The sequence below is a fragment of the Maylandia zebra genome, linkage group LG12 (genome assembly GCF_041146795.1).
Source record: "Maylandia zebra isolate NMK-2024a linkage group LG12, Mzebra_GT3a, whole genome shotgun sequence".
Lineage (NCBI taxonomy): Eukaryota > Metazoa > Chordata > Actinopteri > Cichliformes > Cichlidae > Maylandia > Maylandia zebra.
Window position 1 is genome coordinate 25,403,504 of NC_135178.1, and position 24,559 is coordinate 25,428,062.

Consider the following 24,559-nt stretch of genomic DNA (forward strand, 5'->3'; position numbering starts at 1 on the left):
CTGAAGCACTTAGCTGCCGCAGTGTTGGTAAAAGAAGAGAAATAGTTGGAACAAACTGGTTTTCAAACAAAGTCTATTTAAGAAGATCCCCGGTTGCCTTCTTAGTTTATAATGACGGGGCAGAAATATCTGCATCGATCAGTTCAACACTTACTAAGCAATTATTTAAGTGGAAAATTTTGGATTTCATATAACTAGATTAAAATGATTTATGCAAAAAACAAACAAACTCACCAGCTGTGAAGCTCTGTGGTGCCACCTCTTGGTGGGGTAGTGGTAGAATATCAACAGCCACAGAAAGGGATCACCATCTTCAGTCCCAGATGTGACCAGCAGCTGGACAGCCACCTGTACCCAGTGGGCACACTGAACCAGCAGGAACCAGGCCTCAAACACGTTGTGGTGCCCCCTGCAGGACATTAGGAGAAGCAGCATTTAACAGCAGAAGTAGAACCCTTCATGAACAGTGGGTATCATTGGGAAGTGATTTGTTACCGAAAAGACACTGTACCACATGAGAGAACATATATTATATGAACACATACCTCACAGGGTACAATTTCTTTTTAAAAAAATGAATAATTCAATAGCAAACACCATCAGTTATATTAAACCAACAGTTTGTAGGATTTAGGGGGAATTGTAGCTTAGAAGAAGTATAGGATTCACGATTATGTTTAAATTAGTGTATAATCACCTGTAAGTAGAAGTTTTTTTTGGGGCAACCGTGGCTCAGGGGGTTGGGAATCGCATCTGTAACCGGAAGGTCGCCGGTTCGATCCCTGGGCTCTCTGTCCTGGTCGTTGTGTCCCTGGGCAAGACACTTTACCCTACCGCCTACTGGTGTTGGCCAGAGGGGCAGATGGCGCGATATGGCAGCCTCGCTTCTGTCAGTCTGCCCCAGGGCAGCTGTGGCTACAACTGTAGCTTGCCTCCACCAGTGTATGAATGTGAGAGTGAATGAATAGTGGTATTGTAAAGCGCTTTGGGTGCCTTGAAAAGTGCTATATAAATCCAATCCATTATTATTATTTATTTTATTTTTTTTTGTAAGCTAAAAAAAAAAACTCTTCCATCAAGTAGACCATGTTGTGCCAGCAATATGTCTACAGGAGCCCAAAGTGGACAGAGCACCAACTGGATATATATATAGAGAGAGCTTTCCTGTGTGGCTTAGCTTCACTCTTGGAAAGGGAGGAGTGACGGAAGAGTATTTAGTTGCTCGCAATCTGCAACCAAACTGCAAGATGCCAATAAATCCTACATGCTGGTCATTTATGCTTAAAAATTCATGACTGATTATGTCAACTATGTCAACATCTGTGGTCATGAAATCCTTCGAACGACTGGTGTTAGCCCACCTGAAAGACATTACAGGCCACCAGCTGGACCCTCTGCAGTTTGCCTACCGGGCAAACAGGTCGGTGGATGATGCAGTGAACATGGAGCTGCATTACATCCTGCAACACCTTGACCGCCCAGGAACTTATGCCAGGGTCCTGTTTGTGGACTTTAGTTCGGCTTTTAACACCATTGTGCCTGAACTTCTTTCCTCCAAACTCTCCCAGCTCAGCGTGTCACCAGCTACCTGTCAGTGGATCACCAGCTTCCTGACAGACAGAAAGCAACAAGTTTGGCTGGGGGAGATCACCTCTGAAACCCGGTCCCTCAGTATTGGTGCCCCTCAAGGATGTGTCCTCTCACCACTACTGTTCTCCCTCTACACTAACGACTGCACCTCCAAGAACTCAGCTGTCAAACTCCTAAAGTTTGCAGATGACACCACTGTCATTGGCCTCATTCAAGATGGTGATGAGTCTGCATACCGGCAAGAAGTTGAGCGGCTGGTACTCTGGTGCAGTCAGCACAATCTGGAGCTGAACACTCTTAAGACTGTAGAGATGACAGTGGACTTCAGGAGACATCCCTCAACTCTGCTCCCCCTCACCATATCAGACAGCCCTGTGTCAACTGTGAAGACCTTCAAGTTCCTGGGTACAACCATCTCCCAGGACCTGAAGTGGGAGACCAACATCAACTCCATCCTCAAAAAGACCCAGCAGAGGATGTACTTCCTGAGACAACTGGGGAAGTACAGTCTTCCACAGGAGCTGCTGATCCAGTTGGGTGGTCTGGTTCAGTTTGTTAATAGCTTGGCACTTAGTCTCAGTTTTTCCGAGGTATTTGTGTGAATATGTACAACTTTCCCCTCTACAAAGCCTTCCCCCAAAGTCCTGGTGGAAAATACAACTGCTGACTGTCAGCCTAACAATTTATACCCAGGCTGCTTTCCAAACATTGAAAAAAAGTGGCCATAAAGAAGAGAAGATGGTTTGTTTGTTGTTGTTGTTTTAAATACATGCTGTCAAACTGAGATGGCAACTGAGCAAAATTATACTAAAACAATCTGGTGTTCAGTGTAGAGCAGAAAAAAAAACTCTGATAGCAGGCTGTCAACTGACTCATTAGGACTTTATGAATGAACCACAACTGAGTCCCTGCCATGGAAATTAGCACACCCCCATTGACAGGATCAATGGAAGATCAAAGCGACTTAAATGCAGATGATGCAGATCTAAGTCATTGTCTGATCTATTGATGAGCATCATAAACAACACCTCAAACTACTACATTTGTACAAAACTAGAAAACCTTCATTCAGCCATCACGATTCGTGATGGGCTCTGCGTAATTAGCAACAAGGTCTGATGTCCTTTGATGTCCAAACCAATCAGCTGATGGTTATGATCTTGAAAGGTATCAATATTCTCTGTATTTTCTCATCATTCGTAGACAAGTTCATATTGTAGGCAAGCTGCTTCTCGTTAGATTAATGTTTTATAAAAAATGAGAACCGTAAATCTAAAAGTAAAAAGAGAAAGAAGAAATATTGGCAAAGAAATTGAGATTTGGGCAGACAAAGACAACAGAGCGAACAGAGCTTCACAGCTGCAACAGCAAGAATGACTTCAAGTCAGAAGAGCGATAAGGATCTCGTTCTCAGATTTCCCTAATACCATCATTAGAGCTCTCCTCCTCATCTTCCCTCTCTCCACTTGGCTTCCAAATAGGAACAGCAGCAGCCCTCTGCAGGGCCTTGGCAGCTGCAACTTTGCTTGGAGCAACACAACACACTACTTTCCCACCGCTGGCTCCGAACAATGTTTTGGGAATTTTGCACTCAACTCCAGAATGAGGCGACAGTGGGGATAATGGGCCCTGTTAAAAACCGCAGCTGAAGGGCATCAAGTCATCCGTCTCCATCTCCACGACATCACCTAGTTGATGTTCTTTTAATCAGAAACCCCTATTCTCTTTTTTCATGAATCCCAGACTAAATAGTCTACTTTTCTCTGTTTCGTTATATCTTTTTTCTACTCTATCCACTTCTTCTCCACTCATTTTCCCACTCACTTGTATTCTCCACAGTTCTCTCTTTCCTAAGCTAATAGCCTCTAATGAATGCTTGGAGAAGCTACGCACTCCTCCAGGACCTCTGTACTGTGAGGCAAGGGAAAAATATCTGACTAACCACCCCCTCAACAAGAGCTAATGGAAATAAGAACACCGCACAGGCATTCAGTAGGGTGGTGGAAGCAGGCACACATTAACACATTCTCTCCGCGAGCCATTCTCACTCTAACCTGGTGCTTCTGCCGTCTCCCTCCTCTTCCTCCTCTGTCAGTCTCTGTAATGAGCTGCTCAGCCAGTTCAGGTGATTTCTCCAAGCCCCCTGAGGCATCTCTGCAAGAACAGATTCAGATTTAATGACATAATGATGGCTTGTTGCACAAATAATCGCTTCTTACAATCCACTGATCCAAAGCTAACTATTAAGTCAATCTTGAACTAACCATTCAAGAATAATGAAAAATAAGTTTATTATTATTATTATTAGAAAAGTTATATTACTGAAATATGTGTGTGGTAAATGTAGCACTACAATAACCCAAGAATCAAAATGTGACTCCAACATTTAATTCCCCATAACACCGCAAACTGCTGCAACCAGCAATTATATTAATTATTGATTCATCTGCCAGCTATTTTCTACATTTACGGGAAAATTATTTGGTCTATTGAAAGTCAAAATACAGCAAAAATGGCACAGCAGTTTCACTGAATCCAAAAAGAGATCTTCATAGATAAATTTATTCCCTTAGTTTGAAATAGACGGATAAGAGGACCAAAACCAATAAATATTTGTATACCTTTGACAGCCTCGTTTTAGATTTGTTAAATCTTTAAATCTTATCATATTACCAGAAAAAAAGCATGTTCACATATATTAAAATAGATAATATAATTATATTTAGCTAAGATAATAGTTAAGCTTTTTATTAGTAAAATACATAAACAATCCTCCAAATATCTTGCACATTTACACTCACTGGACACTCTGTTAGGTACACCTTGCTAGTGTTGAGCTGAGAACTGCCTTCATTCTCTGTGTTACAGATACAGCAAGGTGCTGCAAACATCGCTCAGAAATGTTGGTCCATATTGACATGATCGCATCACACAATAGCTGCAGATTTTTCGCTTCAAATCACAGATGGTTCTCTCCCTTTCTACCACATCCCACAGGTGTCACGGTTCGGATGTGTGGTAGACAGGGAGTGGACCCAGATGCAAGACTCCAGAGACCAAAAGTAATCTCACAAAGGGAGCTTTATTGCTGAGCTCTTTACAGAAACACAAAGAATCACAGGCCTGAGGTAAGGAAAGGAGCAGGAAGGTAACTAATAAATCTAAAGTCATCAATAACTAAAGTAGAGACACAGATAATACAAGAGGTATCCAACACAAGGATCAGAAAACAAAACTACTGAAATTACAAAAGTAAAAACTCGAGCTCACAACTCATGGAAACTAACAAAAGGTGCTCTACTGAATTGAGATTTGGTGACTGTGGAAGAGTACAGTGCACTCACAGTCATGTTTAAAAACAAAACAAAACAACCGTTCACATTACCCTACATTACCCTGTTGGAAGCAGTCATCAGAAGCTATCAAGACTCATTAGAGCAGGCAACATTTTTACAGACTTCTGTTATCTAATTTTGGTGAGCCTGTGTGAACTGTACCCTCAGTTTCCTTTTCTTAGCTGGCAGGAATAGGACCCAGTGTGGTCCTCTGTTGCTGTAGCTCATCTGCTTAAAGGTTTGATGTTTTGTGTGTTCACAGATACTTTGGTTGTAAGGAGTGGTTATTTCAGTTACTGTTACTTTCCTATCTGCTCAAAGCAGTCTGGCAATTATCCTCTGACTCCTGGCATCAACAGGCGTTTTCACCCAGAGAGTTGCTGCTCACTTGGTATTTTCTCTTTTTTGGACCAATCTCTGTAAACTCCGGAGATGGTTGTGTGGGAAAATCTCATTGGAACATTTTCTGAAATCCATATGACATCCAGAGTCCCTTAAATCAGCGGTCCCCAACCCCCGGACCGGTACCGGTCCGTGAGTCGTTTGGTACCGGGCCACGAGAGTTGAGGCTCGGGTGTGAAATTTATGGTTTTCAGGGTTTTTAATCGTTTTTTATTGTTATTTTTATCCTTAACTCTGTTTCCCTGAGTCTTTTCCCGTGTGTTATCAATAAATCTTCTTTTTTTTGGTACCGGTACTGGTTTTATTTTGTTGTATTTATCTGTGACACCTTAAAGGCCGGTCCATGAAAATATTGTCAGACATAAACCGGTCCATGGTGCAAAAAAGGTTGGGGACCGCTGCCCTAAATCACTTTTCTTCCCCATTCCAACGCTTGTTTTGAACTTCAACAGGTTGTTTTGACCATTTCTAACTGCATACCAATACCAAACAGCTGAACAGGTGTACCTGAAAAGTGGCCAATGAGTGTAATTTCAAAGCAGAAATGGCCCAACTGTGATTACTTTCTTGTGCTTTTCAGGATTCATTTTAACTGCTGTTAAAATAGTTTTTTCACATTGCATTGTAAAAAATAGATTTCCCACCGCAAACCAAATTTTTTCACAGAAACGCAGTCCAAATGACACCTGAGGTTGACAAACAAACTTGAATAAATATTTCAAATACTTGTCAGCGTGATCCAAGTTTTTTCCCAAGGCTGTGTTTTAACAATGCAATGCTAAAATGTAATTCGTGGCTTTTTCAGAGAGGGCACGAATCATAATAAATCCTAAAATCTTCTACTTTTCTCAGTACCATTTCTATTCAGTCCCTGGTGAAAAATTGCCCTTCACCACACACACACACACACACACACACACACACACACACACACACACACACAGTAATAATTAACTCTGAGTTCTGGCTGGGCTCCAGCGTGTCCCTAAATGGCTCCATTCATGTAAATCATTCCTGCCTACAGGCCAGTCTGGGCACACACTGATAAGCTTACTGCTCCGTTTTGCTCCTGCACTCACCTACTGTGCATCTCTTTAATTGTAAAGATTCCCAAACACAAAAACTGTTAGCACAGTGATACACATCCAGCATAGATAATACTGATCCTTTTTGATAAGACAAATAAAAATGCTTTGTGTGTTTATGTATGATGACCCATATTTTCATTTGTTCATTTTTATAAAAAACAGGAAAACAGCTATCCCAATAACACAGGCACTGACACCTAAGCCTCCGTTTCTTTTCAAATCACCATTTTTCATGTCTGACATAAAAGGCTTCATAGTTATAAACTAACTACTATTGATTAGCAAGAACAAGACGCACAAAAGACCGTTCATTCTGCTGCAGGAAAACTGTTTACACAGTGATAAAGCGTAACTAATCACGGTCTTCTTCACAGTGATGGGTTTTGTGCATAGTGTCAGAGTGAAACATCCAAAAGCAGACGATGACGCACACAACATGTGTGTCTGCACACTGACCTGATGGCATCGTCAAGAGGGGAACCAGCAGACTTGAAGGCGACTGTGGGAAGAAGGCTTTCACAGATATGCTTGTCTGAAACAACACAAAGCACATTTTTACCTCAGCTTCATCAATGTAAATCACAGTTTCCTTCAACTCATGCATCAGTGTGCTCTGAAAGCCTGAAAAATGGCATTTTGAATGGGAGGCTGTGTAACAGTGATACAGTTGGTGCTAATGTGTAATGTAGCGTGTAATAGGTAGCGTTTTGTGCAGGGTGACTACAGCCATTAAAATCGAGGCCACTGTAAATGCACTATAGCACTGCCATCTAGTGGTTAATAGAGGTGAAAAGAAAGGAAACGCTCTACTCACAAAGCTGCATAGCAGATAATACATCATCCCTACATAGTAACACATCTGTTTTCTGGAATGGCTGACATGTAAGTGCCAGATTATTCCTTACAGTCCCACAAACTGTTTGGATGAATGCTCCCCAAACAGTGACAGAGAACATGTGTCAGCTGAGGGCTGAGAGTTTTAGCAAAAGTTGGAAAGTACACAGTGACACAGAAGTGTAAGAGCTCACAGTGGTTTCCACATTTATCTGTACAGAGTTTTTACCTGCAAACTGATGATGTGAATTCATTGTCTATGATGCAGGGGTGTGAAATGTGCTGTGTTAGGTGTGAGCAGCAGGTTCCCAGCTGGAGTTCAAGTGATAATAAAGTGGAGGATTCATCAAGTAAGGGATTTTTCCTGCAGCTCTAGAGGTAATTGCTTGTCGACTGCTGTGTTTGTGTATAACCCTCAGGTTTAAAAGTACCCTTTCTTTAGTTTCCACGCTAGATAAGAATCACTGGAGAAAATCTGCTCGACACCTACAATCCTGTGAAAGAGAAAGTTTTCACAGGACTCCATACGGCCTGCTGAAAAACTGTGATTCAGTAGCTTGTAGAATCACCTTTAGCAGCAATAAGCTGAAGTGATCATTTTCTGTATGACTTTAACAGGCTCTCACATTGTCATGGAGAAATTTAGTTCTTTTTATGACAATGCTTTAACTGAGTGAAGTTTGTGGCAAATAATTTATGCAAAACTCTCTTAAGGTCCTGTCACAATTTGACTGGACTTTGAGCAGCACCTGGACTCTCTTCTTTTCCCTTCCATTGCAGATTTTCCGCTGTGACTGAGATCCCTGTCCTGTTGCAAGCCCATATCATCACCTCTCCATCACCGTACTTGGTATGAGGTTTTGTGCTGATCTGCTGTGTTTTGGGTTTTTTTTGTGCATTATGGCCAAATATCTCGATGTTGGTCTCAAATGTCCAAAGGACATTGTTGCAGTGTTGCAAGTGTTGTGGTTTGTTCAGATGCAACTTTGCGAATCCAAGCCTTTGTCAAAATGTTTTCAGAAACTAGAGATGAATAGACTGAAATAATCTATTAGTCAAATGACTGTTTGCAGTGCTGCAAGAAACAAACATGTATGCATTTATTGTAGCTGACCTGAGGCTTCAGCAGTGCCAGTTCCCTCAGGAAACACTTGGTAAAGGTTTGGACCAGAGTCTTAACAGACTCATTTCCTTCAGCTTGCTTAAGGATGGACCTGCAAAGTACACGTTCAGTAACAGCATATCACTGTAATATTCAGTAAGCACCAGAAATATATACTGACTTTCTACACAAACATAACATATTTCAGCCAGAACTCACCTAAAGATGTCATTTACAACCAAGAATATTGAGCAGTGCTGAGCACAAGCTTTAGGCTGAAACACAGAAACACACAAAAATTTAAATACTTCACAAATGCTAAAAAAATAAAAAAAATAAAAAAAATAAAAAATAAAAAACCCTACCAATCCAATCCATACAGAAATTACTGACAATAAATACCTGCTCCCATTAAACCACTTTGAATGTTTGTCCAGAATACTGACCAGAAGGTGTCACTGTTGAATCACCCAGAAACATTCTGCTTTTAAGCCTCAGTTATCCTTGTTCTCACTCTCTCCTCATTAAACACTCAGTTTACCACTCTGTCAGCCCTTCCTTCACGTACACACAAACACCCCCACACACAATTACTTTCTCATCTCCTCCTTAAATGCACTCATCATGTGTTTTGGATTTAACACATTCTTAAACGCCCCAGCACAAAAATTTAACAGCTGCACTGTTCATATTTTCTAGTCCCTAATTATCCTCCAACCCAACACCCATCTTATATAAGGACAAGCACTTCACTATGGGGGAGAAATGGCTTTATTCCTGCAAAATAATGTGCTAGTGGAATGATACAGAAGGGATGCAGATAGGAGTAAGCCTTTTAACTTATTTAATTTACACATAGCCAATTTAGAGCTACCACTTGTGTCAGTATTTTAAAAAAAATGTAGCTCACCGTTCACTGTTTGAATTAAAACACTAATAGGTTAGAACTTGATTATATAAATAGGGCGCTAAATTGCATTTCCACCAGTTTAGGCAGACTTTTAACCACACAAAGCGCCAAATTATGAGACCAATTACATTCACAGAAATAAACAGCACCGCCAAGTGTTTATGTGGTGTAATTACAACATCTTGTAACAAAGTGATTTTATTCTTAGTTTTATAACATGTGTGTTTCTTTTCTCTCCTCTCAGTTCAGAAGACACCATTAACCAGCCTGTTTGCACGGGTATGGAATTCCATAGAGTTTATGTATAACAGTGTACATCTGCATATTATGTGGGTTGCATGCCAACATGCATGCATGCATGTGAACTGTCATGGTTTCCGCCTTAGTAAAAACAGATGGGACTTTTTTAGCGTCTTCCTCCATACCTTACCACTAACACTTCAAGGAGGGTCAATTACAGCACACAACAAACATTCTGTTTTTGGCAGTCAGACCCAGGAAGTGAGTGTTTATTGTTATTGGGCCTGCGCTTCTCACTGGATCACATGGGGGTGGGACAAGCCGAAATGAGGAATGTAAGAGTAATTCCATGGTTCCCATTTTTGAATGTAGTCTAAACAAGTGAGCAAAAGAGTTGAGGAGAGACGCAATCCAGTGTGCTTTTATGTCTCACGTTATTTGTATCCCGACAGAATATTACACATTGTATACTCAACATGCACGAAACACGAATCTGAATGTATATATTTGTGTGTAAGGTGATGAAAATCAGAGATCGTACAGCTCTACCAAAAGTGGAGGCACACCTTGTAAAGTACAACCCCTTTAGCAAACAGATATTAACATATACATGAATAATCTGTCCAGGGGTTCCCAAACATACAAACATGCCATTGTAAATCCGGAGCAGAGAAATAAACAGGCAAAAATTACATCCCTTATATACAAAGTTAGTTCAACTGTTTATAAAACTTTCCATCAAAGCAGTCCCTGCAAACTAAAGAGGAAGAAGCAGGAATCTAACCCAGAAGTTAGCAGACACGCACATTTTTGTGCATGCAGTGTCAGTGCATGCAAACAAGCATGTCCCTATCTAAAACTGAGAACGTGTGCTTTGCTACCTTGTTATATACACAGCTCAAGTAGACCATCACTCTGTGAAAACAAGAGTGACACAACTGACAAACTTTATCCAAGTTAACTGGAGCAAGATGACAGGTCAAATTTTGTTTCCGTCTTGAGTTTCACTGACATTTATAACTTCCACTCGGAGTGCAATCAAAGGGCTAGGTAAATAGGATGCCATTCATAACGCGCACACAAGTATTTTATTGTTGTGTACAGATGTTTGGCACAAACAATGTGTAAAAAATGTCTGCTTTAGACACACATCCAGATTCGGGTTGGCACTGTTGTATCTAATTTCAGTGTTTTTCCACAGCTTTCTCGAATTGTCTTGTTTCAGTGACACACTTAATTATTATTGTTGTCCTTACATCTCACTGAGGCTTCACTAATTTGGCAAACAAGTTTTAAATGTGGGATAAAAAAAAAGCAGCCTCTGTTGCCCCTCCTCCCAAAAAAAAGAACACCACTCACTGCTTTTACTTTGTGAGCACTTTGCAGCAACGAGGACGTCATTTTCATCAACCAGTCATAACAATTTATAAATCAAAATCACCTCTGACTGGACATGATCTTAAGTTATATGAACTTAGGAGTGGCCAAGAACTCGAGCGACAGAGAGCTCCGTACTTACCCGGCACAGCAAAGGCTGTGTAGCACAGGCCAAATGATGTGAGATGGGGTTAAGAGCTTGCCAAATTATGTGAGACCCATGCAGCGCAAAGCCAACTGGTGTTAGCCGGGCAAGAACAGTCCATAAAGAGTCACCAAAAAAAGCAAAGGAATGTTTCCCAGAATTATGCATATTATAATCAGCAAAATTTTGCAGCAAGGCCTATATTAGAAGCAGCTAAAACTGCAGCTTAACACATAAGGAGTGTGCAATGATTTCTCATGCGAGCCCCTGTAATTCAGGGCAGATGAGTCAAAGTTTGTGCATAACAAACTAATTTAACAGCAGCAGTATATCACCAATATATGAATAAATGAGGCCAATTCATGCAGCAGTAAAACTGCAGAAAATCTCACAGTACAACAGGACAACATTCTGCACATTCTCTCCAACTCTGTCAACATAAAACAACAATATCCTTAGATACTCGTATTTCATCATAAGTTCGGCTCTTCAGATACAGCACGTATACTTTTTAAAAACTTTTTGGCACTTCTGTGACTGTCATGAACTACAATAGTATTGCCAAATTGTTGCTATAAAATGTAAATGATGGGGGAAAAAAGATGAGACTTGATCTATAGCCCAGCAGACTAGTCAACAATCGTGTCAGGTACGATTTAGATGTAACTGTTTCAAATGTATTTTAAATCAGCTCCTAATTTTCAAATGTTCAAAGTTTACAATATAACTGATTGTCTGGGTTTCAAACTCAGGCTTTGATAGAGAATCATGGGTATTTTTTGACGTTTTGTACACTGCAGAATTAAGGTAGAAAATAACTAGAAAACAAACGTTTACCCACCAGCAGTGACTGTGCTACTTGTTGCTCTAGCTTCTGTGGTGTTAACCCTGTAGTTATAACAGACTGCAACAGACTGAGGACTGCTTCTTCCAGGCTGGAAAAGCTGTGATACCACAGAGATACCAAGGCCTGCTCCTCCAATGCCAAACCCTGCCTGGGAAAAGAAGAATAACTTACATCACTGGATGGATATTCCCAGCTGTGAATATTGTGTATATTGTAGATGCATGTATATCACAATCAGATAAAATTCCGGGTTACATTTGGGAAAATCCTTTCTACATCTCAACTATATGAGCCAAGAAATCGCCCTTTGTTTGCCTATGTAATGCTCCAATCTATAAAATACAACAATTAAAATGCTCAATATAGTACAGTAAATACAATGTGATAATGGACTAGGTCATAAAATATTCAGCTTCAAACCCTTAATACTTTACTACCTTGAGTAAGCAGAGGTCAAAGCATTCAGAAAGTCTTCACTGAGACCTTCTGTGACACAAGCCACCGGCCGCTGTAGCAATAGACTAATGAGAGAAGATGCCTCGGGACAAGTGACAATGGGGATGCATGCCTCTGATATATCCACAATCCTGTCACATGAACACCTACATGGAAGATAAGATAGATCTTTATTGTCACTGTTACCAGAACAATGAAACACAGTACTTTACCTCAAGTTAAACATAAACAACTCTGCTATTATCATAGAAAAGACAGAAATCCATCCAGGCTCAAGTTTTATTTTCAGTCCTCCTTTCCACACATCCTATTATTTAAAAATTCACAGTGTGTTGGATTCAAATGTGATTTTAAGTGCACACATAATTATACTAACCATTCTACAAGCTAATACTAACAACTTTGACAAAAGCTATCTATTAGTGTCCTCTAGAGTGGCAGCAGTTAGTCAAAGAGTTAGCTAATATGATGTTAAATGACTGATTACATCACCATCCCTGGATCTAAACTGTGAGGATTTGTTATTTTCTCTGCTGTATATAAATGCTAATAAATACTTTTATTAGCCTTTATTAAAGATAGTTTCAAGAAGGTTTTATATAAACTATGATGATTAATTTTTTCACCATTTTACAACATTTTCGTTAAGAAACAAAACAACCCACTGATGAAATATGAATGGCACTTATCCAGCTGGTCTACATATTTTATTTATTTATTTTTCACATTTACCTCTGACTGTTAAATAATGTGCAGCTTTGTCCAACGTTTTCCTGCAGCAGCGCCACCTTCTGAAAAGCCGGTCAAAGCACAGTTTACATATAAAGCATGTTAAATTCAATATCTTTGTATGTAATGAATGATACCAACAGAAACAAAGCAATAATACCTTTCTCAGGACTTTAAGGTGGTACTCTTTAGCTGGTACACCCGTACACTTCATTAACGCTTGTGCTGCAGTTTCATCTTCTTCTGTGGAAAGCTGACACAATACTTTCTGTGGAAGGCCAGAAAACACAATGTGAAGAAAAATATATGTACTGTATGCATAGAGCCATGTGGAAAAGAAACACCCTTATGGCTTCTATAGGAATTAAGAACGCAAGTAGCAATCAGGTGCTGCTAATAAAAGATTGGTTTGGTGGTCTGCACCATTCAAATGTGTGTTTACAGAATCTTCTCGGGAACGGACATCCTTGCCAACCCACTGCTCAATACTCTGGAAAGTTCCCAAAAAGTGTAAGAGCTTGAGCTCAGGCTCTACTAGCCTTAGTTAGAATGTAAATGTTAAAGCTTATGAAAGGACAATCACAAAAAGCCTGAACAAGCATGGCTGGTTTAGAACTGCTACCAGAAGAAAGCCTTACGCCTCTAAAAAGATGGCGCCATTTAGGTTTGCAAAATTTCACCTGAACAAACCACAAGCCATCTGGAACAATGTCCTTTGTATATGAGACAAAAAATAAAGATGTTAACAAAAAACATCACATTTCAGCCTAAATCTGTTATATTAACTGTGAAATACAGTGATGGACAGGTGGTGATCTGGGCTTGTTTTGCAGCCACAGAACCTGGGCACCTTGCATCAAGTCAACCATGAATTCCCCCTGTATACCAAAGTATTCAAGAATCACAGGCAGTCTGTACAACAGCTAAAGCTTGGCCCAAACTGGGTAATGGAACAAGATGGAACAAGATGATGAGACAAAACACTTGAAACAAATGGACAACAGAATGACTGAAAAAGAAAAGAATCAAGGTTTTGCAGTGGCCCAGTCAAAGCCCAGACCTCAATCCAATTGAAATGCAATGGTGGGATCTTATGAGAGCTGTGCATACACAAATGCCCACAAACCTCAATGAATTAGAGAAATGCTGTAAAGAAGAGTGGGTCAAAATTCTTCCACAATGATGTGAGAGACTGATAAAGTCCCAGAGAAATGATTACTTCAAGATTTTGCTGGTAAAGCTTGTTCTGCAAGCTCATGAATCAAAGGGTGTACTTAGTTTTTCACAGGACTGCAGAGTCCAGTGATTTTTTTTTCTTTTGACTGTACGTGGATCACAATATAACAAGACTTTGATACAATTTTCCAAACCCTAAGATCCATAACATCAAAGCTAATTAGTTACTGGAATATAGGATGACTCTACTGGCATCACATCATTTGAAACACATGAGTGGAGAAAAGGTATTCCAGTAAGTGAGACTGTATGGACAGCATATGAGCAACTTCAGAGATGAACATTCCTTCTTACAGAGGGCCTTGGTGTTTTACGAGAATTTTTTAAAAGGGGCCTCATCATACACTGATAAACTAGACTAATAAACTCAGCTGATTCTGGTCTTCAAAAAAATGCTGGTCGTAATCAAGGAACAACAGGAGGGAACACAATGCTCATAGTGTAAGGCACAATGCTACATGAGTAACTCTCAAACCGCTTTCAATAAAACAGCAAAACTGCCAAGATGTACGATTTCTCAAAATATTTAATAAATATGTCACAGCAGAAGAAGCGTTGAGACATATCGCCTTGTTTTTACTTTCAGTGTTGGCATTTAAAAACCAAAAGTGATGCCACACAGCATTCAGTGGTCTCGTGAATGATACGCTGAATTTTTGACAAAAATATTCTTCAGAATTCCTTCAGAAGTGCTTGAAAACTCAAAGATCCATAACATGAAATTAGAGATTGATTTAAACTTTAGAAATCCCCTCAACTCAACCACAGATTTGACATACTGTTGCAGACTGGAAAGTGAGATCCAACAGAAACAGCCAAAGCCTCACATCTTCACTAGACATAGAGCTGCAGTAAAAACAGAGAAACATCTATACCACAAAGAACCAATCCCCTAAAACTACAAACAGTGTGCGCTTAACAATAGATAAGGAGAAAAGGAGACTTTGGAGCACAATTTATAAAGAAAAGAACTCAAGTGAAGCAGAAAAACAGAAACCAATGTAGGGATGCTGCAGCATTGTTGGTGAGGATGTGTGGTTTCTTTGGCAAAGCCCTACAACACGCTAAGATGCTTACCCTCCACATAGTCGCAAAAAACAACCCAATAACTACCATCTGAGAGCCCTCAAACTCTGCACATTGAGTGCATAAAAAAACCCGATCAATCTTATCCCACCCTTGGTAAGGAGGCACAGTGAGGCTGGGGAATGAGAGGGAAGGGAGGCTGGTTAGAAGAAATATCAGAGGGACACTGGAATGCACTGCGATGGCTGCAGTTTAAAAGTCATAAGCAACCAAGTTGGCTTTGGGGACATTGACTGCCATTGCTGCCATAGAAATTATCCCTCCATAAATCTAAAATTAAAACAGAGGATGTAGAAAAATGCACAACGCAAAGGCTTGGGTTGTTTTTGATGGGTGTCTGTTAACAATTACTAAGCCATGACTGAATTCTCCCAAAACCAAAGAAAGACTGAAGTATAACCTCAGATGGTCAAAACAGCAAAGACAAAAAAAGAAGACGAAATGAAGGATAAGAGTGCAAAAAAGGCTCATTATAGAAAATAATAAAGAGAGAAGCAACTGCCCTCAAACCTGGCACAAAGACAGCTACAGGAAAGAAGCAAGAGCAATTTAAGTTTTCCACCAAAATGGCCAAATGTGTCACTTTTGACCCCATAAACCTTGTGTATATGGACATTTTAAGACATTGATTTTTGAAAGAAAATCATTTGTGTCATGTAGCCAACTCAGATTGAAAATAAAAGTTTTACAAGAAACACCCCTTTTAAATTCAGCAACTTTTATGATATAGTTTTAGCTTTTTGATTCTTTTCAATGCACTGCTTCTTTTTTAGACTGAGCTTCCCTTTTGTTGACACATTGGTCATGATTTATGCTATGATAGGAAAAGAAAAACAAAATCGTTAGCAAGTAGACAAAATAACATTAATTATATTCCTTTATTCTAAATTTTAACTTTTGACTTTAAGGGAAAAGTATGACAAAGTGCTTTTGGTAATTAATTGTAATTATAAATCCACCCACCCTTCCGCTTCATCCCAAATGTGCTTTATTGGACTGAGTTTGGGAGAATTTCTAAACAAAAATTGAGACTCATCAGACCAGGCAATGTTTTTCCAATCTTCTGCTGTTCGGTTTTGATAAGCCAGTGTGAACTGTAGCCTGCGTTTCTTGCTCTTAGCTAAAAGGAGTGGCACCCGGTGCGGTCTTCTGCTGCTGTAGCTAATCTGCTTCAAGGTTTGATGTGCTGTGCGTTTAGAGATGCTCTTCTGCCCACATTGGTTATAAGAAATGTTGAGTGGTGAGTTGCTGTTGCCTTCCTACTGGATTGAAGCAGTCTGGTTATTTTCCTCTGACATCAACAAGATACTTGTCCCTAGTTTTTTGTATAGTTTTTTTTTTTTTTTAAATAAACATTTTCTCTAAACCCTACAGATGGTTGTGCAGGGAAGTCCCAGATGATTAGCAGTGTCTGAAATACTCAAACCAGCCCATCCGACTTCAAGAGCCCCATTTCCATTAGTAACTCCTCTGATTGACTCACCATGGATCGCCAAGGTTTCCAGGGTTTTCCATTAGGTTACCTGCTCGGCTGTTGTTCCAAGCGATGCGAGCAGGCACTAAAAAAACGTTGTCACACTGCATGCCACCGATTGCCATGCTATGCAGCACTGCTATGACAACGACAACGTACATTAGGTGGTACTCGATTATAATAGAAAATTGGTCAAACCAAGTAGGTACTAATGGAAAAGAGGCTTTAAATCAACCTTTCTTCCCTTTTCTGACACTGAGTTTGAACTTCAGCAGGTGGTCTACATGCCTAAAGCAATTGAGTTGATATGTGATTAACTGACGAGATATTTCTGTTAATAAGTAGCTGAATGGGTGTACCTAATAAAGTGTCAGGTGCATATTCATTTTACATGCCCAGTATTCTTGCAAGCCCTACTCATAGTTATTTCTATTAATTCTATAATTATTAATTCTGACATGAGAATGCATGCGTCTGTTGGTGGCCATTTAAAAGTCACAGTCTTTAACGCTTAGATATGTTGTTTGTGTATCAAGTAGAAAACAAACAAGCGATGAAACGATGAAAAACTCTTCCTCATAAATAAAAGGAAGAAATGGAAAAGAGAATCTCAGTCAATCGGGCAATGACACCCAAAAAGAATCAGATAAATGGAGACAAAGCTACTTTCATCTTCAAATAAAAACACATAAAAGGAGCCAGTGTTAGCCAATAATAAGAAATATGTTTTAAAAGTGAAGTAGCCACTGTGGCTCCAGGGCCAAGCTGTGGTTCACTCTGTTTGAGTCACTAAAGATAGACATCAAAGATTAAGATATCAAACGGTTCATCTTCTGTCCCTCTAATATTATACTCTCATGCTCTGCTTATCTGTCATCTCCTCAAAGCTCATGCCATGGTAGTGCAGCACTGTGTGGTCTCTCTGCAAGTACAGGATGTCGAGAAACAGACCAATTGAGTTAATGACTATCTGACATAGCCTACAGCTATAACAGGAATTCTTCAAACCCAGTCAGAACACTCAGATGTGGGGAAAAGAGGCAGACAGGGAGGGGTGAGGCAAAGACACATGGGAGAAAAGGCTGAGTACTCTTAAGTACTATCATTTTTTTAATAATAAAAATAGAAATATATGGCTACTAACATTACACACAGTAGCAGGCAGGCAAAACACACATATTAGTGCAAATACTCAAATGTGCATGCACAAACATGCACAAAAAATAATTAAATTTAAAAAAAAAAAAATTAGGTGCCACTTAGCATCAGAAACTCAGCTTATTACAGAGGCAGCAAGAAAACAATGTTGGGGAGCAAGATCAGACAGGGCTAACAGAAAACAGGCTGCTTTCTGCATTCCAGGACAGTCAGCCCAACACAACACAGACACGGGGAGAGACACGGAGACAGACCATCTCTGGCCTAAAACCATACATCTGCCCTGTTCTCCCAGATGGGCCGAGTTGCGGTGAAAAGGTTTTTTTGTTCTTCCCGTTATTCCCGTCTTTTGCGGTAAATGGAAGCTCCTTTTGAAGACAAGAGAAGGACAATGAGGAGCAGCTACAGAGGTGGTTATGTTATGTTATTGTACTTTCAAGTGCTACACAGTACACAATACATGTGAACCATTTTTCTAGAAATGACCTCAGTGAACCCAGCACTGGCTGTCAGTGCAGCTACTACCAAACCATCATGAACAAGCATTACATTACTTTGAAAATACAATGGAAAAACTGGAAAAACTAACCAAGTTGTCTCTAGATTAATTTATGGTTTTATTTACAGTATGGGAAAAAATCTGTAGCCACCCCTAATTTATATTACTTTACTAGGAAAAGCCTCCACCATGTTTTACAGATGGCTGTAAACCACTGAACCTCTCTCCTGACCTCCTTCGTACATAATGACAATGATTTCAACTACCTCAAGAATGGCTTCTTGACAGCCAGCCATCCACTAACACTCTTCAGTTGGGGTCCTTTGTGTCAGGTCTTTGCTAGCTGAGTTTTTTCACCTTTCTTAAAAACATGACTTTTTAGATACTGTTCATCTGCTACAGAAAGTTTTTTAGGCCTGCCACTTTCTGTCCTCCACTCCTCCAGTGTAATCTGATTTTTTTACAATGCACAATACACTGACATATGCATGTGTGATAGGGTGATAGTAAATAAATGAATAAATAAATAGGTTTTTCTAGCTGTTCGTGTAGACGGCACCAGTTCATTCTTTAAGTTACAACTGTTGTAACTGTAACTGAGCGGTTATATCTTCACCATCTATCCATTTTTATTAACCCCTTATCTAAACTGGCTCAAAGTCATGAGGGAGCTGGGGCCTACTCCAGCTGTCATCAGGCTAGAGGTGAGCTACACCCAGGACAGGTCATCTCTCCTATCTAATCATAAACGAGTCTTATTGTTATTTGAGAAAGTAATATTAATCTTCATATCTTAGTATAGTTCACGTACACCTATGTACACAACCACAATGCACACATGCACTCTGCTTCTCCTCTTGCAGGTCAAAGACCCTCTGGCAAAATTTAAAGTTTACTTCCAAGACACTGTTCCAATTAAAAGGATGTTTTATTAGATGAGAAATTAATCCAAGTAATACTAACACACAGATAATCTGGCAAAAATGTGAATGTTCCACATTGTTTATCATAAGCCATCTGTGTGAACCCTCTCAAAGTTGAACACCACAGAATCTTTTCTTCCCTCTGTTCCCGTTCCCTCCTTTGTATGTGCGCCCTGAGAACACACAGTTAACAGGATCCGCTAACTATAATATGAAGGCTGATCCTCCTCTGGTGACAAGAGGCAGTAAAACAGTCCATTTTGATTTGCTTTCAAAATATGTTTTACAGTTTGGGGCACAAAAGCTTAGGCAAACAGAGATCCAATCTACGACATTCATCATCCATGTCCAATTGGAGAGGAAAGAGAGAGCTGGCCATCAAACTCCTATTAAAAGTATATTAGACTGAAAATCTCTTCAGCAGCCCGAAGGCAGTCAAAGAGAGATTCTTTTATGAGTATTTGCTAAAAGAATGATCTGTAACAGCCAAATAATCTGTATGTCAACTCGGTCCAGAACGAATTAGAACATGAATAGCAAACACACCAGGTTTTAATATGATGGCAATAGGAAGGAAAATGCCTAAATGTTATAAAGGCATAAAAACAACTAGTACAATATCAGAATTTTATAGTTCCTTTCGCCTCTATTTTTTCCAGGATTCCTTTTTTGTGATAGATATCTACTCACAGTAGAACTATAACACATATAGTACATGCCACAAGTTTCTATATTAAGTCAACTTGTGAAGTGAACTTGAGAATTTTGGCTTCAGACACGAATTACATCTTCACTGCATATTCAAGTGAAACCATCTTTGTTCCCCTTTGTGTAATATATTTTGTGTCTTTTTCTGACATTCTCACAATAAAATATATCAGGTCACCAGGTCTTAGTGAATATGCTGCAATTATCACTGGTAATCACTAAACTTATATGACATAAACAGTCACAGATATACTGAAAAAAAGCACTGAGCCATATACAAAACTGTGACCATCTTCAAAATATATCAAAAGTCAGACCAACTTTTATTAGTAACCTGAATGAGCCACTGATAAAGATTTAAAATGCTAAGTGCGTACCCGTATCCACTGGTTGGCTTTTTTCTCCACAGCATTGCTTGGACGCTCTGAGTACAGTCCCCAAAGACACCCAAGCAGCAGCCCTCTGCTTGTATCTGCAAAAAAATACACCACCACATAACGCATTATACACCATGCGAGAATGATTACCATCATTATTACTTTTATCTGTTTTGGGGCTGTGAAACCCACTAGCGATTGAGTGAAAGTTGTCCAGAAGCTCCACTCACCACACACGGTGACATAAGGATTCCAGCACAGCTGACCCAAAAGCTGGCCTAAGAAGGGCAGCCTCTTCATGGTTTCTGTTGTTGAGCTCTTAGAGGCAGAAAGAGGGAGAGAAAAAAAAGACTTTATACTGTACGTGTTTTTCATTTTCAATACTCTCTTACTTCTGGGAAGGTACATGCAGAAATATGTTTCTAATAGGATGGAAATATGACACAAATGGAAGAAGGACAACAAAGGAAATATCTTTTCATTGTTTCACTGTATTACAGATGTTTGCACCTCGTCACCTGTTTCATTTATCCTTTTAACCTAGCAACACTTTGTCATAACATTAAACATTAGAAGAATCTTATAATCACAATCCTTCCTAATTAGAACTGAGCTGAGTAACAGACACATCAACAGCTGTACAGTATACTGCTCACGCATCACCTTGTTTCCTTTGTTATGGTCACAACTCCTTCCATAGACTCAACAGTGATAGATACAGAAAACAGAACACATTGCAAAACAGGGCTCTGGTCAAGGGTGCGATACCTGTAAGGGTTTAAGTACTCATGTGTGTGCTTGTTTATCCAGCTCAGAATAACAGACCATGTGATATAGTTCACCTCACAGCCAATTAAAACATCCAGAGATGTTTGGAGCAACAGCAGATGCTGCTTTTGAACTGGAATGACTTTTACACTTGACTTCTTATAACTTTAATTTCTATCCATTTTCATTTAATGGAATATCAAAAAACACTGCCGATACCCTCATATGAACAATAATAAAGCAGAGCTTGTCCCAGTACTTATCTTTTAAGGCCAGAACTAGTTTTACAACTTCTACAAATGGCTCTTTAACAATATCCAGACCTAACTTATAGTTTAGCAAAATATAAATATATCTGTCACAAATTTAATTCATTCTAGTTTTACCTTTGCTAGCAAAAGGCAGAATTTTCATTCAAACTGGAGACTGAGGCTTTGAGCTTAGATTTGGAAAAGAAAATACATATAAATAAACAGGTGTACGCTTCTTTTGTTGTTTTAACTTATTATTTTATGAGTTTACTACATCAACATGATTGCCCGCACTGCGACATGCAGAAAACAGATCAAAGAGATGACGCATGACTTAAATTTACAAGCATGTCTGCACATGTGAGCAGGAATCATGTTTACGTGCATGTGCAAAATTTCTTATTATTCAGCCCATATTAACAGACTATATCATACATTTAACCTCTGGGCTAATTTAACTCTACAGCAAGTCTTTACAGCAGAAAAATCCCACACAGTGATTCTGACATATGCCAGATGTAATTGAAGCAGCGTGCTGTTGCCTAATCAAAGACAATTGCTCTTACTTCACTCCCATGTAGGGCTGAAATAATTTGTTTATTGGAGAAGCTGAATGACAAACAATTAATCTGGAAAACAGATCAACAGGCAGTTAGAGATGTTTACTAGGGTTCTGTTCAAATCTAAAACTCTGAGTAAAAATGTGTGTGGAAATGCAATAGACAATCAAACAGAAGTACAGATGGTGGTAGACACAAGGTGCACTCGAGAAATTCTACTTTCTGTTTTTTGCATGACTTTAGTTTCCAGCTTTTACAGGAAAAAAGACAATTGGAACAAAGTGATTATTGTTCCAATTGTCCAATTAACAATTACCCGCTTTTTTGTTTTGTCTTGTGATATAAATCCGGCCCAAGTTCACTTTGCGGTAGGTTGTTGCATGTGAGGTCTACATCACTTTTTCTCTGGTGAATTATTTTTAGAGTTCAAAGAAATCCGCTGTTGAAAATCTGTTTATTCTAAAGTCATTGACTAACCTTGTAGAGCAAAGTCTCCTATTGAACATGCCTGGGACATGCCGGGTCAATGTGTGCATCAGATACAGCCACAACTAGGGTTATGCCATATCACACTGTCCGCAATAAATGGTAACTGGCCTGTACTTGTAAAGTGCTTTACTTAGTCCCTAAGGACCCCAAAGAGCTTTACACTACATTCAGTCATCCACTCATTCACACACACATTCACACACTGGTGTGAATGTGTACAAATGTTTACATGACTAAAAAAGTGTGATATTACGATATCAAGAATTCAATTCAATTGTATTTATAGCACCAAATCAAAACAACGGCCGCCTCACGGGGGCAGCCATATGCCACGACCAGTTGGGGTGAGGGGAGGAAGACAGGACAAGAGACATGCTGTGGATTATTAAGAAGAAGAAGAAGGTTTACGTTTCTTAGTGTACAAAACAACATGAAAAAACCAGCCATGTCTGAAAGTGAGAGCCGAGTGCAGCCTCCAATGAATTAAGTTAATAGGGAGCTACTTTGAAATCTTCCAACAAACAGCAATGCTTTGTGAGGAGGGGGGAAAAGCAGCTGGTGATATACGACCCAAAAGAAAACAAATAGGAACAAAAAACTATCTTGGTATTTTAAGAAAAATAAATCTGCACATTTAAAAAACACACCACCCTGTTTTTTTGTTGTTGTTGTTTTTTTAAATCAACAGCACATAAGAGCAGTTACTAATACTGCTGCATATTATTTTACAGTGAACAGTAAGCAGTAAAAAAAAGAGAAAATGAACATTTCTTTCGAAGCCATTATGCATCAATAGTGCTCTTTCCACCAGAATCAATCAGAAAACAAATGCAGAAGTTTCAAAGCAGGTGGGGGGAGGAAAAAAATGAGGCAGCATCAGGCTGATGCGTTTAAAAGGATCACCAGACTGTCAAGGAGACCGAGTTGACTCATTCAAGGGGATGAGATCAACATTAATGGGAAGCATGATGATAATAGGCCAGAGTTTCTATAAAACCCCAACTATGCCTAACACACACACTTAGCCTTACCATCAGCTCAACAACCCATGGCAAATGTTGTCTGTGGGCATATGCATGAGCCTTTGCATGCTGCTGGTGCAACTAAAAAGGATTGCTCATTTACAATAGAAACAGCACCATACTCTGTGACTGCACTGACTGAATTCCCACAAGAATAAGCCATCGCGAACAAAGTAATTATCTAAGACTACCAAAGCAAGAATCAGCATCAAAGCCTTGTCAACCATGTCCCTAATTGTGAAGTGGGTTTGCATCCATGTGTCTTGTTTTGATTAGGGACAGACATCTCAGACAGAAGTGACTGATTATGTACAAGCGAAACAGCCAATGGGACAAGTTTATAGAGAAGTGAGGTAACACTTTTGTCCCTGACATCATTGATCCACAGTCGCAATAGCCTTGACAATAAATGCCAAAGTTGCTATGTTGATCACATAAATATACACTCACCAGGCACTTTATTAAGTTCACCTTGCTAGAACCAGATTGAACCTGTTTATGCATTCAGAACTCCATTATGAGACTCAGCAAGGTGTTTCAGAGATTGAACATGGTAGCATACAGCTATTAACACAGATTTTTTGGCTACACATTCATAATGAAAGTCTCCTGTTTCCAAAAGTGCTCCATTAAATTGAGATCCTGTAACTGTAGAGACTATTTGAGTGCAATAAACTCATCATCATGTTCAAGAAACCAGGTTGAGGTGATTTGAGCTTTTTAAAATCAGGCTGGAAAGCACCCTTCAAAGGATGGGTACATTGTGGCCATAAAGGGATGGACAGTGTCAGCAACGATATATAACATATATAAAATAACAATGCCAAGAAAATATCCACCACACATCTGTTGCTAGGTTTGGACTTCAGCACATCTCTTTGACCATGCCTACATTCCTAAATGCACTGAGTGGCTGCTATATCATAGATATGATACCTATTATTTTATATTGT

The 24,559-nt window shown here is 39.5% G+C and overlaps 1 protein-coding gene across 2 annotated transcripts in view; it reads right to left on the bottom strand.

The window, feature by feature from the left end:
* The window catches only part of fancc (FA complementation group C), a 33,093-nt gene that overhangs the window by 4,342 nt on the left and 4,192 nt on the right, over positions 1–24,559 (bottom strand). For both annotated transcript variants that reach the window (XM_012918029.3, XM_076890946.1), the window contains 11 exons: positions 20,747–20,834; positions 20,517–20,611; positions 13,216–13,323; positions 13,059–13,117; positions 12,308–12,472; positions 11,865–12,018; positions 8,571–8,626; positions 8,364–8,463; positions 6,872–6,947; positions 3,645–3,744; positions 235–409 (listed from right to left, as the gene is read on the bottom strand). In XM_012918029.3, the coding sequence (XP_012773483.1) occupies positions 235–409; positions 3,645–3,744; positions 6,872–6,947; positions 8,364–8,463; positions 8,571–8,626; positions 11,865–12,018; positions 12,308–12,472; positions 13,059–13,117; positions 13,216–13,323; positions 20,517–20,611; positions 20,747–20,834 (1,176 nt within the window). The remainder of the gene's footprint in view (positions 1–234; positions 410–3,644; positions 3,745–6,871; positions 6,948–8,363; positions 8,464–8,570; positions 8,627–11,864; positions 12,019–12,307; positions 12,473–13,058; positions 13,118–13,215; positions 13,324–20,516; positions 20,612–20,746; positions 20,835–24,559) is intronic.